This window comes from Pleurotus ostreatus (assembly GCF_014466165.1).
Source record: "Pleurotus ostreatus strain PC9 chromosome Unknown scaffold_4, whole genome shotgun sequence".
Classification (NCBI taxonomy): Eukaryota; Fungi; Basidiomycota; class Agaricomycetes; order Agaricales; family Pleurotaceae; genus Pleurotus; species Pleurotus ostreatus.
In genome coordinates, this window is record NW_023503159.1 from 2,139,219 (window position 1) to 2,153,856 (window position 14,638).

Below are 14,638 nucleotides of genomic sequence, written 5' to 3' on the forward strand. Positions count from 1 at the left end.
TCTGGATGCGCAGCTAAAATTCCCTTATTAGGTCCAATAAGCGCTCGTATGGATCCTCTTCCTCCTGTTTATGGTATGATATTCTCACGGCTGTATATGACGCTTGTCGCCAAAGGTTGGTCCGTGCCCACAACGAGCTCATGCAGCGTCGCGCGGACATCAATGCCCAACGACAAGCCGTTGCCTGCCATCCCTACAGCACGTCCGTTGCCAACGGTGCTGACGATTGAAGCTCGTAGGCACCGTTTACGTTTCATACGGCAAGTCCTTCGAGAAGACGCCAGTGACTCCATCTCAGAGAACGCGAAGGAAACCTGGGCACAATGCATTGAAGAAGCTCTGGATGAGCTCAGCGCCAGTATGACTCGTGGTGGTTGGCTGGGAGGTATCAAGCAAGGTAGAGAGCTGTTGGCGCATAAACGGGTCGCGCAGCAGAAGGCCCTCGCGCAAGACGCGCAGGAGGCCTTGAAGCACCCAAAGAAGTCGGCAAGTCAGAAGACGGGCTCCCCTGACATACCTTCCAGCGGGAGTCCTTCGAAGTTGACACTCAACCAAGTAAAGGACCTGGTTGCGCAGTCCCATACTCCCGCACCCAAGTCTGTCGCTAAACATCTTCTGTTGTGCGTTGCACCGCTGGGGAGTAGGCTAGCTATCTCGAGAACTGCTGGTGTCGTCCTACCGGCTTCTGCAAGCTGCAAATTCTCTAATGGGGTGTTTACGTTGCCAGACGAAGGCCAGTCAACGATTTTGTTGGGTCTAGACGGATGGGATAGTATGTGCTTCGATACATTCTCGGCATCCTTCAAGTTGATTCAAATTTCTAGGTATCATATCCCCAGACGAGGGACCAACACGTCTCGTCGGCGGCACCTTCTCTTTTGTCGGCGTGGCTTCGTCTACACAACACGCTCTCCTGTCAAAAGCCCTCCGTGTCGCCACATATGTGCACCTCTCACTGGTTCTCGAACAACACTTCCTCTCCTCTTCGCATGTCCAACTCCATTTTCCCAAGCCGCGTGTTGCCGCTACACACCGGTCGTTCCAATCCCACCAAACAGCACATCAAGAGGACACTAGAGCTCGCCAGCAACGGAACTCGTTTTTGCCCACACCTGGCGGCATTTTATCGTACTTATCTAAGAAGGCGGGTCTTTACCGTTCGAATAGCTCGACTTCCGTGTCCAGTCGCGGCACATCTTTCGACCTCAGCCGGCCTCCCACAGTAGAGGACAGCCCGATAGCCTCCGTGGACACGTCGAGCACTCCATCACGTCGATTTTCTTTCGTCCACGATGTGCGCCCTTCATTTCTCAAGCCAACATCCCCTAAGCCTGGCCCTGAGCTCCCTTTCGCAACTTTAGTACACAATATCGAGCAATGCAAAGAGTTGTACTCTACGTCTACAGGTGTAGTCGTAAAGCCGCCGACTCTAATCGTGGGCCTTGCGGAGAAGGAGAAGCAGTATCCGGAGAGGAAACTGAAGGGAGACGAAAGGACGGGGCTGAGTAGTATTCTGGGATGGGACGGGAAGGAGTCGCGCGGGAAGGGGATGAGTGGGACATCTGGATTTGTGAGGCACCAAGGAATCAGTGCCCTTTACTCCCTCTACGTCCCGTCTAGCGAATCAACAACTCCGTCGTCATCTGAATCCACGTCGCCTTCTCGTGCCTCCCTAGTCATTCCGGACGCCAGGCCGTCTCTCATTGCTTGCGGGCAACCCCGCTGGGTATCATATAGGTATTACTCGCGGGACCAATCGCTAGACAAATGCCTTGGAGAGGTGATCACAGAATGGGTATCTTGCTCTGGGCTGCACTGCTCGGAGAGTTCGCAGTGTAAGCTCAAACGTGGCGAGCATGAGATGCGGTTCATACACGGTGGGGTGTGCATTGCAGTGAAAGTGCAGCAGGCAGAGGAGGAGGCGCCGTGGAGAGAGGATGACATCGAGATGTGGCAGAGTTGTGACGTTTGTGGCGCGCAAACGAAGCAGACGATCATGTCGGATGGCACCTAGTAAGTTTGCGTTCTCTGTCAGCTGCCGATTGTTGATGGTATACTGGCGCTAGCTTGTTCTCATTTGCGAAATTCATTGAGCTACTGGTCTATTCACCAGAAATACATAGACTGCATCCCACCCTCTGTGACCACACATCTCCTTCCCCATCCCCCTCTTCTCCTTCTTCTCCATCGTCTCCCAAAAGTACTACCTCTCCTCCATCTAATAGACCCTCCCTCAGTATCCTCCGCCATTTCCGCCGAGGTTCCGGGACCGTCTCCTTCTCTCTGACTGCCATAGATGAGATATTTGAGCTCAAAGTCCCGCGGCTGCAGATACTCCGCATGTACGGCGAAAAAGCATCCAAGGAGAGTCCGACAACCGGGACGAGAACGAGCACGAGCATGGTAAGTACGATTTCGGAAGTGGAAGAGAGGTCTACGGAGGCGGAGAAACGCGTGCTGAGACGCGAGATCAAGACGTGGTGGGAAGGAGTGGCGGATCATATTGATAAGTTGGTGCGCGGCCTATCACATTATCTATCAATAAGTGAGGATGGATATTCAACTGTCTTAATTGTTTACGTTAGGAGGGGGTATTCAACGGGGAAGATCCAAATGCGTTCCGCAAGTCACTGCCTAGGCTGCCCTCTTCTGACGATCCCTTTGATGATGATATTGACGATATGGACGTCGCAACGCCGACGAAAGCGACTATAACTGGGTTACCCATCTCACTCACACCCTTGTCATTCCCCCAATCCTCTAGTAACGATTATTTTGTCCATCATCACGCTCACTCTATTTCATCCAACTCCTCAACGTCCACTCAGACAGTTTCGGCGACTACAACCAATGCTACTCCCGCCCCTGCTCCCGCCCCTGCTCCCTCTGCTGATCCCGCAGAGTTACTTTCGAGGCTGCGCCACACGTTCCAAAGGATTGAACAGTCCCTTTACTATCAATTATCCAAATCACCGCTCTCATCGCTCAATGATGTGAGGCGGTCGTTTCTGTGCGCGTCTATGGGCGCTAGTAAGCGATTGGCGGCATGGCAGCAGAAGCATCTCCCTGCGGACGTCGCAGAGGCAGTTGGGAATACTGTGCTATGTGTCGAACCGGAGTGGTGGGCGAAAGGGTGCCATGCTGTACCCGGGAGTAATGTCGTCGTAAGAGAAAACGACTGGGGGAGTATCATTGCGTTTACTTTGGGGTAAGCTTGTTTCATTGGAATCCCTCTCATTCGGATGCTCATTGTATTCATCTCTGCAGAACCGTTGACTATCAACACGAACTGGCCAGCATGGCTTTACCACGCTCCGCGCGAGCTCAACCAAGCTCTCCAGCCTCAACTTCTCCCAGTACCACCACCAGTACGGGTACCTCGTTCTTCTCCCCTTCTCGAGGATTCCGGTTCTTCACATCCTCGACACAGAGCCAACCCGACCCTGATCAGGAAGACGTCGTTTGGTACGAACCAGAGTCGTTCTCCTCTGTGATAAGCAGAAAGGAACATCCCAAAGATGCGACGTATTTGCTGTCTATTCGAGAGGTGCTGCGACAGCGGGCAGCTGTAGATGGACCTTCGACGTTGTCGCCGTCTCGGTTCGTTCCATCCGCGGGGCAAGGGTCGGCGGGGTCGAAGTCTGCGAATGGGGCTCCGCCGTCTGCGTGGGCTAAGCCGGATGTTCAAGTTAGCATGGAAGCTGCGGATGGGATAGTGAGTTGTCTGCCAGAGAACGCGGAAAGCGCGGGGCGGATTCTGCAGGAAATTGAGTCGGCGGAGGTATCGAGGCCTGGCTCTGCGATGTCTGGGGCTTTGGGGTCGTTGGAGGGGTATATTCGTCGGGGTAAATCGGGGTCGACGCTCTCAGTATCGACGAAAAGTGATGCTACGATTGGGAAGGAGAGGAGCAGTCCCGCGGAGTCTGCGCCGCCGCCTGAGGTGCCACCAAAGGAACTCGAGGATGGTCACCTAGATGCCGGACATGGTGCTACTGCCAGTGGCGCATCCCCCATCCCATCGACGCACTCGACTTTATCACTCAGCAGCGCCTTCTCGAGCGGTCTCGGCTACGCAATGCGACTAATCTCAACACAAGTCGAACCAGAGAAGCCCACCCTCCCGTCAAAAGGGCCTCACGGTCTGCTTTCCACCGACGGGATCTACATTGACGACAAGCCTCATATTAAGTATGACTGGACTGTGGGGAAGCGCCTGAAGTTCAGTTGTACGGCATACTATGCGAAGCAGTTCGATCTGCTGAGGAGAAGGTGTGGGATTGAGGATTGGTTTCTGCATAGTTTGTCGAGGAGCGCGAATTGGGCCGCGGAAGGCGGGAAAAGTCGCGCCAACTTCTGGAAGACGTCGGACGATAGACTGATCATCAAGACCTTGGTGAACGCGTGGAATGTCGCTGACCTGTGAGTATCTTCTTATTTTCTGACTGCCTGGTGAGATAAGTCGATTCTTACGCATATTATGTCATAGCCAAGTCTTGCTTGAACTCGCCCCATCGTATTTCCGATACATGGACACAACGGCGAAAAGGGCCACTGTGCTCGCGAAATTGCTCGGCTTCTACACCATTGAAATACGCAACCTTGAAACGGGTACTGTGCAAGCTAGGGCCGATCTTCTTGTTATGGAGAACCTCTTCTATTCGCACAAAATTGTGAAGACCTTCGATCTGAAAGGCATTCAAGGTCGGAAGATAAAGCCTGGGGATGATGGCACCCATCACTCTAAGACGTTGTTTGACGGAGAATGGATCGAAGGTACGGTCACCAACCTGGTTACTTGTCAAGGTATTGATGACGTTACGTTTGCAGGCCAGCAACGCACGTTGACTCTTGTACAACCACACTCCAAGGCGATACTGAGGGAAGCGATACGCAATGATGCCGAGTTCTTGGCCAAGAGTAACATCATGGACTACTCGTGAGTCTGACTTGACTACTGTGGGAGGACAAGGCGATAACTGGGCTGCAAAGGCTTCTCTTGGGGGTTGATGAAGAGAACAAGCAGATCGCGTGTGGTCTCGTGGACACAATTGGTCGGTTCCTCCGTCACTGTCATGTCGTGCTTGGTCTTGACGCTCTCACAGGAAGTTACACCTTCGCGAAGACGCTGGAGTACAAAGCAAAGCAAGGTCTCAATTCGGGCAAAGAGGTCACTGTCATCCCCCCAGCCGAATATCAGGAACGCTTTGTCAACGCACTAGAACGGTACTTCCTGCCCTGTCCAGGTGCTTCCTTATCCATATGCATCATCTTTGAGTACTGCGCTAATCGGCATCTTGTTTTAGACAAATGGTCGCAACCCATGGACGGCGTGAAAGTCAGCGGCGACCCGAACTCGCTTCCTAGTGTCTTGTAGCCATTCATCGATCACGCCATTCCCCATCGGCCATTCATTATCTTTATTCTCTTGGGACTTCGTATCGTGATGGACGGACGCACACGATGTATACTATGCCATCTTCATAGACTTTCCTACCACCGCATTTGTACTGATACTGATGGATTGCAATATTGTAGGCTATATCAATCAACGCATTGTACTTGTTCGTTCCCTTGGCTGTCCGATATGCTGCGGCAGGACGTCGATTGACCAGCTTCGTTCGTGAAGCATGTGAACGAGGGGACCATAGCCACTAAGCGAAGCGAATTGGGGGACATCTGGGTCTCCCATGATCCAGACAGGGTGCAACTCTGGCTCAACTGGATCGATCCGTAACAAGCTCAGCCACATATGGTTCAAGACTACCTTCTCTAGAGAATTGGTACCGTCTTGGCCGCTGGCCGCTGCACTTATAGGTGACGACTCTCGTTGCTACAAATGAAGACAAGGCTCTGTGTACAAGGCCTCCAGGAGGACTTTACCTCAAGCTATGCAACAGGCTATGCAAGCCATCGATATCGATCCATCTGACAGGTGAACAGGGTGCAGCCACTCCATGACTGACGGGGTATGACGTCCGAGGGCCTCGTCCTTTTGGTCAATTGGGGACCGCCCAATCCGTATATAAATGGCAGATCGTCGCACCTTGTGCTTCACTCACTCGCACCCACACACATCTACTACAATGGTCAACTCCGGATCCACATACATCTTCGTCAACGAGAAGGCTGGCACAGTCGCCGACCTCAGCGGTGGCGACAACAAGTCCAGTGAGTACACTACCCCAGCCCCCTCGCGTCTACGTCTACGTCTGTGTGTCCAATGCCCACAATGCTCACATGAACGATCTGCGCAGTCATTGGATACGAGAACCACAATGGAGACAACCAGAAGGTTAGTCCTCTTGCTCTTACTGCCATAGAAGATTCTCATGTCGAATGTCCGTGAGCAGTGGCACGCAGAACAGCAAGGGGAGAACTTCACCTTCAAGAACGTAGCTACTGGGCAATACCTCGGAATCGAAGGGGAACCCGGTGAAAATACCCCTGTTGTGGTTGTCGACCACCCCTTCGAATGGCACGTCACCCAGGACGACGAGAGCTGGAGGTGCGTTCGACTCCACTGAGTCCTTGGATACTCACTGGTGAACTCGGCTAACGTATTACATTGGATGCAGGCTCTGGGTCCCTGGCACTAAATACAACATGGATCTCTCTGATCACGGCAACCCAACTCCTGGTACTCCGGTGACGCTCTGGGGCAAGTGGGCCGCTGGACGTAACCAGTGCTGGCGCCTCCAAGATGGTGAATGCATTCCCCCACAGATGACAGACGATGGGCTAACCGTCTAGTTTAGCCTAAACATTCTTCAGTATTGAACGTCTAGCAGAACATGCATAAATCTCAACAAATGTGAAATGGGTGTATGTAGTAGTTAGGACGAACGTTGCTTGAATTCAAAATTCGATCATGATGTCCGATCGTACGGATCTGTCGCTGTGCCGGCGCCAAACCTGATTGTCGGATTAACGAGGCATGCTGAGGCATGGTGGTTTCTATGAATACATCTGGAGACGTTCATGTACCAACTGGCTTTCCGGACACGGGGAAGGCCAACGCATGAAGCGCTACAGCCCGATCTACGTTCATCTAGTTCGGAGAGTATATCTGGGAACGATCATATAACTCACGACAGAGATCACTTTCAAAGTTGAGGCCAGAGCTACATCCCATTCATTTCAGCTGCGCTGCACGTTAATCAAGGATATCTTATAGAACATATAATCGATGTGGATGATGGCTCGCCTTCCACGGTGGTTGCAACAGTGCCTCCGGGTCTTCATCTGGTTGAGCAAGGTGGATATTGACAATAGTGCAAACGGCAGGCTCAAATTCCTGGCATCAGTTTGACGAAAAGGGGATGGGATGGTAGAAAATTACTGAATCGGGTTATGTTCTTGGTTATTGGCAACCCGCGCTAAAACTTCGGTGTACAGAGCCGTATTTTAACCAAGCTATGAGGGCGCACTGAGGTCGTATTCGGGTTTCATAGGCACAACGTTGTTGCAACAACGAGAGCGGTAGTCCTTTCAATCCTAACTCTACTAGGGGCTAGGGGCGCCCCTGATAAACCGGTATTCCCTCTGGACAGAGATCGCGGTTTCGTGTGGTCTGTTGCCGTATGTACTACGGCATTGTCCATCTTCTTGCATGCTCGTGTCGTGTTGAAGCCAGGCACAAGCTATCAGATACGTCGATTGGTATCAATACCCTCCGTACAATCCCGTAACCCTACAGGCACACGATAAGTGGTAGTCCCCTGTATCTCCTGCAGTCCTTAGGAGTCCCTGCATCTGATCGACGACCCCGACTGTTTTCTGTCCTTTTCTGGCCTCGTCGTTCCTCCGCGAAGACCAAAAGTCGATCGTACCTCCTTTCTCTCTCTCCTTGTACCTTCCGACAATTGATGATCGATTTCGATTCAATGAACGAAAATGAAAATGATGATTTCATTTTCAGTAGTAGCCCGAAGAGTCTTGAGCGGAATTGAAAACGACAAAATTGAGGCTGGATCCTGGCGTTGTCTGGTCGAAACGCGCTACGACTGTTCATGAGTGGTGATCTGTGGTGATGCATTGATGAGTGGTGATAGGTGGTGATGGGTAGTGATGCACTAGGTGTCTCGGGGCGGTGGCGGGTATTATGAGCTCCTACGATGCTGTTCTGGGTGACTCGACGTGGGGTAGTGGGAGAACAATGAGATAAATTGGAATGCTGTAGATGCGATCAGCACGTCCGTCTATCTTATCAGGTGTGGCGTCCATGGTGATCTCGACGTGTACTAGTGCCATACGCAAGATACGGTCAACGTTGTGACTTGCCATGGGATCCCGCAAACGAGCACACGGGCCTTTTCAAGCTGAAATCAGCACTAAGAAGCAGAATCATGCCTAAAACATAAAACATACCGCTGTATACAGACGTCCCCGTGCAACAGATGACGGGCCATCGCGAGTGTTCCATCGGCATCAACATCAACCATCAAGGCAAAACCCTCCAAGTTCTCCGAGCCCGTGTTCGTGTGTCCACTAGCAGCCGATGCGCGATCCAGCGTGGACAGCTGGCGAGTCGCTGGCCAGTCTAATAAGCCAGTAATCCGGTTCGGGTGGTCTGAGAGCTCATTATGGAGCATTGTCGTCCACGACGGTCGCAAGAGTGGTATTTTGGCTAAAAGGATGATACGGTGTGGGTAGAGAAGAGTGTTGAATTGAGATACGGACTCTGATGCACATGGAGTTCTCCAGAGAGGCATCCCTTGATGCGGTTTGTTTGGATGCGAGTTTGTCAATGAAAGTTGGTAGTAAGTGAAATGGCAGAGCGGTGCATGGGCCATTGTTCCCAGACTAGGCGCAGGGCAAAATTTGGGTCGGTCACCATCTGGCTCGAGACCCTTCTTGACCAGCGACCACCACCACGACCGACACCGACACCGGCCCCGACAGCGACGGCGGCGACGACGACAAGCGACAGCTCCCTCTCTGCCACAGCGCCGCCATTTCCACTCCTTTTTTAAGATAAGGGTCCGTTTGACATTTTGACTTCCATGAGATCAGCTGGATCATCAACGTCCTGGATTTCGAGAATTCAGAATCACCGCGAGACAGATCATTCTCTCACTCCTCCACTCACTCCTACATACACTGCGCCACGTTTGGCCCCCAAACCACCGCAGCAGCTCGACTTCAGCCCAGGGAAGAGCTCGACAGCAAAGGCTTTCCAATCGGTGTTCCACCGCAAACAGCATCAAGACTCCAGCCGCACCCCATCAATCCGTTCGGGCTACTCTGCGTCCACATCTTCCAGCGACAACCTCGCGAATCAATCAGCCACACCCACTCTACATCCTTACGGGACCATGAGCCCAGCACCCCTACCAGTGGTGTCGAACCACGATAATGCAGAAGACGAGGAGGAATGCCCAGTCTGCCTCGAACCTCTCAGCTTTAGTTTTAGATTACCAGGCGAGAAACCTCATATTGTCCCGGAGTGCGGACACGCTCTACACGAGGTACGGATATTAACCAAATGCTTCCTCTTCGGGGACGATCAGCCCTCATGATTGACGCTGTGCCGTTCTTTGCAGGCCTGCTTCACTGCCGTCTACGGCCCTCCACCAAATCAATCCCGTTCTGCGGTCCCCCGAAAAACGAACCTGGGGGTATGCGGCGTCTGCAGACGCCCCATGAAAGTTGGTGATGGGGATGGGGGAAAATCGAACAGTGCGTCTTCACCTCGTCTTCTTCCCATTGTCCACATATTGAACATGCTTAGAACTCGCTGCCCTGACCGGTGTTGGAGATCGTAGCGGTTCGTCGACACTGTACCCGGGGCGCGACAATCCCGGTGGGCGCCGAGGCCAGTCCGCTACCCCACGCCCATACGACCCCAACGAAGACGACGCTATCGAACACACTCCTTCCATCAAAAGTGGCGAACAATCTCAACAACCCCAATACGTCGTCGCACCCTCCATACAAGTCCGCTCCGAGTTCTCCTCCCTCACACGCACGAACGACGTCAGCCAGCCGTTGACGTGTATCGTGGTCATCGAGCTGCCAGGGAAACGGGCAACTGGGAATGTTCCCGGTCCTGTCATGTCTGATAGCTTTGGCAGTGGGAGTGGTAGCAGGGGAGGAAGTGCGAATGCCCTCGGACGGCTCGATGCCCACAACTCGGGCCATTCGAGTCCTACACTAGATCAGCAATCGTTACGAGTGCGCTCCCCTCAACTCCAGATGCAACAATCATTCCCTGCTCCTCCCCAACAGCGGCAACCTCGTCAGCAAGGATTCCAATCTGAGTCATACAATACTCGTCCCCCAGGTCCACCGGAGCAGCAGCCTCTCAGCCCCGAACCAGCGCCATACTCACCTTCTCTTCGTCTGGTAGAAGATCAAGACTCACCGTTCAATGCCATCACAGAAGACCTCCGCAACCGAATCATAGACTGGAAAGGACACCCACTATCTGACCTGGGCCCGCTCCAGATGTACGACCTCCTCTCTGTCCGACGAGACTCGCTCGTTCGCGAGTTTTATGTCTATCTTTTCAAAGAAGCCATTATATGCGTCGTCGAAGAGAAAAAGCGCTCTCTCGGCCGTCTCCTCTCCAACGCCTCTGGCCTGACTGACTCTTCTTCAGTTACATCCGCCAGCCATTCCTCCAAAGGCGTCCTCCGTCTGAAAGGAAGGATATATGTCAGGCACATCAAGAATGTGACTGCGACTAGTGCCGCTGGGGAGATGAGCCTGACCATTGATATGGAAGATGAGTTAGCCTCGTTCATTTTGATTTTCAAGGATAGGGGATCGATGGAGTCGTGGAGGGCGACCATTCAAGGGTTGGTAGCGATGTTCCAGCAGCAGAATCCTGCTTGGATACAACAACAGGCGGAGAAGGAGAAGAGAGAGGAGGGTGAGCGAAGGGAGCTGGAGGGCGGCGCGGGTAGTATGGGGATGGGAATGGAAGAGTTTGGAGGAGCGATACCGCCTGGGAGCAACGCGAAGGCCTTGAGGATGTTGAGCGGGAGCACAGGGACAAGCGTGAGCACAGTGGACAGCCTATTAAATGGAAGCTCGAGGTCTACGATGTCGAGTTCGACGTCGAATGCTTCAATGGGTGGTAATGGCAATGGCAACGGTGGTGGGATATCACGGGAAGGATCAAGAGGCCAGCTGCAGCATAAACTCTCCACTCTTGGCGAGGACGACGAACTCTCCAACTATGATTCTCCAACGGGCCTCGTCACGCCTTACATGTCTTCGGGCCCATCGAACTCGCTTACCCCTCTTCCTCATCCGCCCATGGATCTTATTCTCGTTATCTCTCTTCCCCCGCCGACTTCTGTTCCTTCTACCGCCCAACTAAAGATTCGTGTCATCAAAGCAACGCTGGACTTCATGCTCGCCTCCGCGGGCGCCCGAGATCGCCTGAGCTTCGTTACCTTCGAAGTCGGTATCGGTGGGCGTGTTCGAAAGACTCCTTTCTTGAGTGTGGGGAAAGAAGCAAGTCGCGGTCGGTTGGAGAAGTTTGTGGACGAAATTGGGGGCGTGAGGGAGGAAGGTGTGGATGAATTCTTGGTCAAGGGAATGAAGGACGAGAAGACCGATGTGGTTACCGCGGTTAATCATGGTGCGTTAAGTACTTCCGCCAAACATTTATGCGGAGCTGATTCTTTCTCTCGTTGCGTGCTTCTTGGTTATCTTGGTTAGGTCTGGACGTGGTGTTGCAACGGAAGGCGCGCAACCCAATCTCTGGGATGATGTTGGTTAGCGACGCTGCTGATAGCACGAGAAGGGCACAGATGGATCTCGTGCTTGCACGAGCGGAAGCAGCGAATGTCCCTATACACTCGTTTGGCTATGGGCGATCACACGACCCTGCATCCCTGTGGTTGATGTCCAACCACACTTCGGGAACGTACACGTTCGTCAAGGACTGGTACGACCTCAGGGACTGCATTGCTGGATGCGTCGGTGGGATGATGTCTATCGGTTTGCTTAACATGAAGCTCCACATGAAGATCGTGGATGGGCACCGTTTCCGGATCCGCAAAGTCTCGGGTGGGCCTTCGTCCATCCTATCATCCGATGGTCAGAACGTAGACGTCGATGTCGGCGAGCTGCGGTATGGCGAACGGAAGGAGATGCTTATCGAGCTGGAATTGGATAACACCGATATGCATAGGATGATGAACCAGGGCAGGGGCAACCAAGGGCGCGCGCTGAACGCCACAGACCAATTCGTGCGGAGCATGGGGTTGGATGCGTTGAGCATTGATGACTCGCCGGACTTTGCGGACGGGATGATGGATAGGATGATCGACGAGGTTCCTGTTGTGGAAGTGGACGGATCGTTCTTTGACCCTCAAGCGAGCAAGCATGTCTCTAGACTGGCGCACCCGGTGCTGCTCACCATCACACTCCTTCCTATGACCATGTCTTCATCGCCAAAGCCACCATCCACGATATCCGATCCAGTCATTGTCCGCCGGCGAATGGAACTCCTGGCCTCAGACATGATCACCCGTGCACTTGTGCTGGTTTCAAGGAAGAACTACTCGCAGGCGCAGAAGATCATGGGCGAGACAAGGAGGATTTTGTACACTGTCCTCCAGACAATATCAAGATCGCTGCCACCGCCGAATAGCAACGGCAACGGGACTACCAGGAACCGCAAAGAGATCCTCACTCTCTCTTCTGTTCGGGCGATGCAGGCCATTCTCCAGGATCTCCAGATTCTTACTGAGGCGCTGGAGGATAATGTTGAACTGTTCGCTCATGATCAAAGGAACTTCGGTGCTCAACAGGTGCGTGATATGCCTAGATTCGTGCATATCTGTGTACTAATTTATTATTGCACAGGCTATGATTCTACGCGACCAGAAGAGCTGGACAGGCCGTAGCGCCACAGAACGCCTGTTCTGGTCAACAGATAATTCGATTGAGCTGGTCTCTCGAAGTACTGATTGGGTCGCTCGCGAATGAAAATAGATTATCAATGCCCTTGCTTCTCAAATTTCCTGTCTGCTCACGTCTTTTCCACCCTTGCACCGTGCCCCGCTTGCATTCCTCCCTCTTTTTCTCATATATCATATCACATCGCTCTTTCTTTGGAATTATATCCTCTGTACTATCTTTGCTATCTTGTCTTTCAGAACGTCGACGACACCTCTCATTCTTTTGATGCCTCCCACTTTAAGCCCTTCCTTTTGGTCCTTATTTTTCTCTACCCGCTACCCTCTTCTCCACTCGATATTTTGCTTTCTCCTTTTCTCTTCCTCTCGATCTCTCTACGTTCATGAACTCTTTACTGTTAATCATTGTGTAACTTTGGGCCCTTCATGCGTATCACTATTGCGGGCATTATTGTATTCAGTCCCCAATGTCTAGTTATTTCATCCTGTAGTTCATGCATCCTATAGACAGTTTTGGGAGTAATGCGATTTCAGCCTCTATTCTCTATATCGGATGCTTGGTGGCAAGGTATATTATAATAAATGGCAAGGATACTATAGGCCGTGCCGGTATCATTGTGATGGACTAACATTGGGCTTTCTGACCCAGAACAAATAATTACACCCATTTACAAGATCGCCACCCCAAAGAGACGCGGTACGTGACGCGAGGTGCCACTTAGCCCGGAGAGGGGCGTAGATCATGCCCCGTACTTCCGCCTCGGTCCTGCGTAGGTCAGAAACCGAGCTCGAAGGGGTGATCCATGGTCGGGACGTCGTTGCTTTTGAGGTGAGAGATGTAGGGTAGTTTTGAAAATATTCTACCAACTCTCCCGGGTTGACAAACTTGGAGTATGTGTGCGTGCCGGGAGTGACCTTACGGAGGAGGGTTTCGGCGGTGAAGATAGTGAGGAAGTAAGCAAGAGGGGTGCGGGCGATTGTGGAGAGGAATAGATGTCCCCCAGGCTACCAGACACGTTAATTCGCATCACAGGCACTTGCATACGAGAGGCATACCTTGACTAGCTGGGCACACGAATTCAGGAAGTCCGCCGGGTTGTCGACATGCTCGAGTACCTCCATCGAGCAAACAACATCGTACTGCTCAGGGCCCGACTCAGCCAGCAGCGATTCCGCCGAAATTTGTCGGTATGATAAGTTGGATGGCGAAGGTGAGGCAGATGAAACACGAAAGTTGGGATCGGCTTGGGAGTGCAAGGTTGCAATCGCTATATTAGCTTCTGATGCGTCGATACCGAGGGTGCGCGCCCCTTGACGCGCTAGGCTCTGGGTTACATCCATGAGTTACGGACGGCCACGATTGAGAATAGAGGGAAATAACCTCCGAAAGCAGCCCACCACCACAACCGATGTCTAGCACCTTCAAGCCGTCCAGCGCACTTCTTCTCGATATCTTCTCCTCACTGGTCGCTCCGTCCTCCCAATCCATCTCCCGAACCTTCTCATGTATGAACTGCATCCGTATGGGATTCATTCTGTGTAGGAATGCGAATTCGCCATGCTCGTCCCACCACTGTGAAGACAACTTCGAGAAGAAGGATATCTCAGACGCGTTCACTGAAGAATTTTGGCGCGTCGCTGCCGTGGCATGTCGGCGGATGTAGTTTCTAAGAATTGACTGCATGACTTTGGAAGGTTGCAACAACATCAGTAGATATTCTTTCTCACAATCACAGAGCTCAGAGTCTCACGGTCAGTAATTC

At 52.5% G+C, this 14,638-nt stretch overlaps 5 protein-coding genes across 5 annotated transcripts; 3 read left to right on the plus strand and 2 right to left on the minus strand.

Moving 5' to 3' along the window:
- Positions 1-48: 48 nt before the first annotated feature.
- Positions 49-5,374, plus strand: PC9H_006544 (uncharacterized protein; the record flags this gene model as incomplete). The annotated part of the gene is made up of 10 exons (XM_036776089.1): positions 49-772; positions 825-2,013; positions 2,067-2,514; positions 2,586-3,208; positions 3,268-4,419; positions 4,487-4,773; positions 4,828-4,936; positions 4,990-5,051; positions 5,103-5,243; positions 5,304-5,374. 10 exons carry the CDS (start codon positions 49-51, stop codon positions 5,372-5,374), a joined length of 4,806 nt encoding a protein of 1,601 aa, XP_036632108.1.
- A 709-nt stretch (positions 5,375-6,083) lies between these two features.
- PC9H_006545 (uncharacterized protein) lies at positions 6,084-6,750 on the plus strand (the record flags this gene model as incomplete). The annotated part of the gene is made up of 4 exons (XM_036776090.1): positions 6,084-6,168; positions 6,255-6,292; positions 6,351-6,505; positions 6,576-6,750. 4 exons carry the CDS (start codon positions 6,084-6,086, stop codon positions 6,748-6,750), a joined length of 453 nt encoding a protein of 150 aa, XP_036632109.1.
- Positions 6,751-8,263: 1,513 nt separating this feature from the next.
- PC9H_006546 (uncharacterized protein) lies at positions 8,264-8,591 on the minus strand (the record flags this gene model as incomplete). Its single annotated transcript, XM_036776091.1, has 2 exons — positions 8,264-8,309; positions 8,368-8,591. The coding sequence occupies 2 exons, from the start codon at positions 8,589-8,591 to the stop codon at positions 8,264-8,266; spliced, it is 270 nt and encodes an 89-aa protein (XP_036632110.1).
- Positions 8,592-8,689: 98 nt separating this feature from the next.
- Positions 8,690-12,945, plus strand: PC9H_006547 (uncharacterized protein; the record flags this gene model as incomplete). The annotated part of the gene is made up of 6 exons (XM_036776092.1): positions 8,690-8,759; positions 9,064-9,467; positions 9,543-9,678; positions 9,731-11,590; positions 11,671-12,767; positions 12,823-12,945. The coding sequence occupies 6 exons, from the start codon at positions 8,690-8,692 to the stop codon at positions 12,943-12,945; spliced, it is 3,690 nt and encodes a 1,229-aa protein (XP_036632111.1).
- Positions 12,946-13,487: 542 nt separating this feature from the next.
- On the minus strand, positions 13,488-14,559 carry COQ3 (Hexaprenyldihydroxybenzoate methyltransferase, mitochondrial; the record flags this gene model as incomplete). The annotated part of the gene is made up of 4 exons (XM_036776093.1): positions 13,488-13,641; positions 13,690-13,880; positions 13,932-14,201; positions 14,257-14,559. The coding sequence occupies 4 exons, from the start codon at positions 14,557-14,559 to the stop codon at positions 13,488-13,490; spliced, it is 918 nt and encodes a 305-aa protein (XP_036632112.1).
- Positions 14,560-14,638: the final 79 nt, after the last annotated feature.